At 37.3% G+C, this 5151-nt stretch overlaps 1 protein-coding gene across 1 annotated transcript; it reads left to right on the top strand.

Moving 5' to 3' along the window:
• Window positions 1-207: 207 nt before the first annotated feature.
• LOC118483361 lies at window positions 208-3343 on the top strand. The gene is made up of 2 exons (XM_035979085.1): window positions 208-2147; window positions 2494-3343. Exons 1-2 carry the CDS (start codon window positions 1258-1260, stop codon window positions 2495-2497), a joined length of 894 nt encoding a protein of 297 aa, XP_035834978.1. The 5' UTR covers window positions 208-1257; the 3' UTR covers window positions 2498-3343.
• The last annotated feature ends 1808 nt before the right edge of the window (window positions 3344-5151 follow it).

Raw genomic sequence — 5151 nt, 5'->3', positions numbered from 1 at the left:
CACAAAAAGGAGATTACTCACATTGCTACCTTAGGATTTTCCTTTGTTTTTTCCTGGTTATAATTTATTAATTACACAATGCACACGCGTTAGTACAATAACCCAATATTTACATTAATTATACCCTCCCCGAGACAGAACTCCAATGACTACGTCGGGCAAAGCCTCGACAGCCGTTACGGAGCACTAGATCAATGGGGCAGCGTATCTAATATGTAACCGGGGGTTATCATACTTACAACGAGGCAGAACTTCGTTATTTAGGGGGGTATAGTGCCCGAGTATTACTTCTACACTTTAGAATTTGAGAGAGAATCGAATGAAATGAGCGACGAAAACTAAAGGCTGATAGCCCCCTTTTATAGGGCTGGTCGACCAGTCTCTCGCGGCCCGCGTAACATGAAGCCTAAGCCTTCGCGGCCCGCGAGCTAGGAGTGTAGGCTTTAGCTTTGCTGATTCGTCAAACTAGGTTTGACACGAGGCTGCCACGTGGCAGCTCAGGGTGTCGCCAGGTGGGTTAGCTGTCGCGCCTCGCGTAGAAGACCATAAAGGTCTTCGCGGCACCTGACCGCCCCTCAGAATTTGTTTTTATTTTATTTTTGTAACATTAAGGGTATTCGGGACCGATTTTCATATACGGGATATATTTTAAGACGCATAGGGATGTTATAAATATATTAGGGGTAATATTTTAGGAGGGTTGTTATATGAATAGATGGGATCAATGGCTGCAAAATATTCAGCAATGGAATGGTGACATCATACCATTTCAAAGAGTGGCATGGTTAGGAATCAGGGGGGTACCAATTCAGATGTGGGGTGAAGGAGTTTTTTAATTGCATAGCGGAAAGGTTCGGGAAGATCATAGAATCGTCAGAGGCGTTTTTAATTGCATAGATATTTAAACTTAAACTATGATGTGGTCGGAGTAATCGTGAGGGATGGATCTTTTATTAATGAAAGGATAAAAATATGGTGGAAAGGGATGATGTTTGACGTCTGGGGATCGGAGGCTGACTACATGTGGCAACCGAAGCTCATACCAGACATGACAAAAGTTAAACATATGTTATTAGATGAACTACCGCCGGAGAAGGAGGATTCAACGCCGGAAAAAGAAATGCCGATGAATGTGGACGGTGAAGGCATTCCAAAAGACGCGGAAGAAACATTGAATGGAGGGAACAATGAGGTAAACGAGACATGGGAACAAATGGCAGTTAATGATGGGATAGAGTATTGGTGTGCGATGAATTTATGTCTAAATGGCCCAATGCCACATTATTGGCCCTCAACAGAGACATATCTAACGATAACCCACTCATACTTCTCACGATAAACAATAACTTTGGCCCGACTCCATTCAGAATTTTTAACAGTTGGTTTGGGAAGCTGGGATTTGAGGTGGCAGTAAAAAAAGGAATTGAAAAAACGTGTGAATCATCCTTCAAAGATGAAATTATGGCAATCAAAATGAAAGCAATTAGAGAAGAGCTCAAACTATGGCGAAAGAACAAGAAGGAGGAAGAGGAGAAAGAGCTTACGGAGGCACAAAGTAAATTGCTAGTACTCGATGATCTAGCTGAAAATAGGAGGCTTACGGAGGAAGAGATTTGTCTTTGGAAAGAATGTAAGGCAGTTGTAAGAGAATGGCATCAAACACAACTACTTGATCTACAACAAAAAGCAAGGGTGAGATGGATTGAATTAGGTGATGAAAACACTAGTTATTTTCATTCAGTGGTAAACAACCACATATCAAGAAATAAGGTCAGTGGATTATGGATTGGAGGGCAGTGGATTTCGGATCCTATGGAGATAAAAAATCAATTTCAGAAAGCTTTCAAAGAGAAGTTTAACAAACCGGTAACATCGAGACCAAGAATTGGAGCGGATGGTTTTTCAAAACTTAGTCAAAGCCAAGCTGAAGGGTTAGTGGTACCGTTTTCAATCGAAGAAGTACATACAACAGTTTGGGATTGTGGCATTTCAAAAGCACCGGGGCCAGATGGTATCACTTTTAAACTTATCAAGACAAATTGGGAAGAACTCAAAGGGGTGGTTATGGACGTCATGACACAGTTCCACACACACACGGCTCTCTACATCATACATGTAGTGCTTCCTTCATTGCCCTCATCCCAAAGGTAATTGATCCTATGACACTCTCCGATTTTAAACCTATTTCATTAATAGGAGTGGTAAACAAAATAATTTCCAAGGTACTAGCAAACAGAATTAAAGGTGTCATTAAAAGTGTTGTATCAAACGAACAATCTGCATTTGTCTCAGATAGAAACATTGTTGATGGACCATTGGTTATAAATGAATTAGTTGGGTGGGCAAAAAGGACAAAGAGAAGTATATTTGTGTTTAAAGCTGACATCGAAAAGGCATACGATACACTTAATTGGAAGTTTTTAATAACCATACTAACACACATGGGCTTCCCACTGAAATGGAGAAATTGGGTTATGGGGATACTTTTTGCAGGTAGAGGCTCGGTTCTTGTAAACGGATCCCCAACGGGGGAATTCCAATACAAAAGAGGTTTACGACAAGGGGACCCGTTGTCACCCTTCTTGTTCATTGTGGCAATGGAGGCTTTACATAATATGATGAAAAAGGCTAGGAGTGCAAATCTGTTTTCGGGGGTCAAACTACAAGGCAACGGTCCGCATATATCACATATGCTATTTGCAGACGAATCGATCTTCGTTGGAGAGTGGAATGAAGATAATGTTAAGAACCTAAAGAGAATACTAAGAATTTTCTACCTCATCTCGGGCTTGAAAGTCAATCCGAAGAATGGTGTGTGCCGATTAGAAACAGAAGTAAATGACATGGCCTCAATCTTCAAATGTAGAGAATGTAAGTTCCCGTTTATCTACTTAGGATTGAAAGTAGGAGCAAATATGAATAGGATAGCAAACTAGAAAGAAGTGATAGACACTTTTAACAGAAGATTAACAAACTAGAAAGCAAAAAATCTATCTTTCGCGGGAAGGGTAATTCTAGTTAAGACGCTCCTGGGTAGCCTACCAAATTACTATTTGTCGTTGTACAAATGTCCGAAAGCCGTGATCAAAGTTCTCGAAGGGATTAGAAGAAAGTTTTTATGGGGAGGATGCAATGTTAACAACAAAATTAGATGGGTAAGATGGGAAAGAGTAGTGGCATCTAAAGACTTTGGGGGACTTCGAATCGATAATATTAGAGATCTAAACTTGGCACTATTATTAAAATTAACTGATTTAGTGCTAAATGACATAACTTGCAAGGGTTTGCAAACATCGAGTACGTTTTCTGTAATTATTGAAGATGAAGGATACAGTTTGCAACAAGTGACATACATAAAGGACGATTTTTGTAATTTACTCTAAATATTGGTTGACCAGTTGGTTAAAATTATGTTTTTTGTCTTTACCTTTATTCTAATCAGTTAATGGAGGTTGTTTATGTTCTTTTTCGTTTATTTGAACAAGTTGAGCCGAGCCCGAGCTGAGCTTAAGCTTAATTGAAAAAAAATTGCTACTAGTTGAGCTCAAGCTTTAGAAACAAAGCTTAAATCAAGCCGAGCTGAAGCTTGTATAAGTTAAACAAGCTAGACCTTGAGCTCGGATCAGCTTGTTTGTACCCCTATTTACATTGTTTTATTCCCAATAATATATCTTTTTGTTATATTATCGTAATCTTTTTCATATTTCATTTTTTAAAATACATATTCTTATCAACGTCATCATATATTTTTTTGTATAAAGTGACAAATGGGTAAGGTGTCAATATAGTTGTGAGTAAAAATGTACCAATAATAGAAGCATAAATGTGGATATTATTTGGGATAGCAATGAGACGAGTTTAGATAATCTCAAGTCAACCTCAAACGCGGTTAAACAAGCTTGTTTCAAACCTGTCGAGTTTTTAGCTTTTAGCTGGTAAATACCCATTGGTCATACCTACGGGTTAAACCCGTTAGTTTAAAAAAATTACATGTTGGGTATGCCTGGCCCAAAACTCATCAGGTAACTACTAATCAGTTATATCTAGTATTATCAATAAAAATATATATATATAACTGATAACTACAATGTATATGGAATAGATTACCTATATATAAAATGGATGTATCATGTATATATACATATTTAAAAATATAAATTATAGCGGGTGTACAATCAAGTAAACAAATACACTTTATTTAGTAATTGGGTTGGGTAAACGGGTATATTACCAAATTAACCTCAAACCTATGAAAAAATAAAAACAGGTACCAAGCCCGTCCCAAACCCGATTAACCGACTCCAAACCCGTCCCAAATGTATCATGTTTCGGGTTTGACCATCGGGTGACTCGATTGCCATCCCTACTTGTTACCAAAGTAATCTCATTTTTTTTTGGTTTTTCACTATCCTAATAATATAATATAACGTTTTAGAAATTCTGAATATATTACTGTGCTTATTTTTATTTATATATCCATAAAAGTTTTTTTTTTTTTTTTTTTTTTTTTTTTTTTTTTTTCTAAATCAAACATTTCAGATATAAAAATTGACTTATTTTTTGTTCTTTATGGTGAGAAACCGAAAGGATGTCGCCTAAAACACTTCGGTATCGGTATTAGTATTTGTTTTTATGGTTTGCGGTATCAATTTCGTTAAAACGTAGTTGTATTCGCAATAGAGTATCCTTTTGGAATCATAAGCTATGGCGAGTGTCTGCACCGTACCGATACAGTGACAGTCATAACCTATATCGTTCGAATAATATTGGTACCAATACTTGTATTCGTTTTTATCTTTTACGGTTGTTATACGAAGTGTCGGTGCCATCCAAAAACTGCAATGAAACGAATCGACACCAACCGATGTTCCACCGCAAAGCGTAGTGTAATTCCACCACTTTATATCAAAAGTTCGTACGTGTAAAAGATCTGAATTGCAAGTAGATACGAACCAGGACTACACGTGTACATCAAAACACCACTGTTAAATGACGGAGTTGCTATATATGCTTTATCTTAACACATAAAATGTTTGAGCCACAAATTTAGTTGATAACACCACACGTCAAACCATGGATTGCTTCCAAATACGTAAACTTCTAAATAGTTTTTATGGTAAAAAAAAAAACTTGTATATAACTTCTAATTAT

Source organism: Helianthus annuus, chromosome 10 (genome assembly GCF_002127325.2).
Source record: "Helianthus annuus cultivar XRQ/B chromosome 10, HanXRQr2.0-SUNRISE, whole genome shotgun sequence".
NCBI classification, from domain to species: Eukaryota; Viridiplantae; Streptophyta; class Magnoliopsida; order Asterales; family Asteraceae; genus Helianthus; species Helianthus annuus.
Note: the sequence above shows the minus strand (reverse complement) of the source record. Positions and strands in the feature narration are given on the sequence as shown.

Coding starts and splice junctions, on each gene's coding strand:
- LOC118483361 (XM_035979085.1), top strand. CDS start 1,258: ATGTCTAAATGGCCCAATGCCACATTATTGGCCCTCAACAGAGACATA.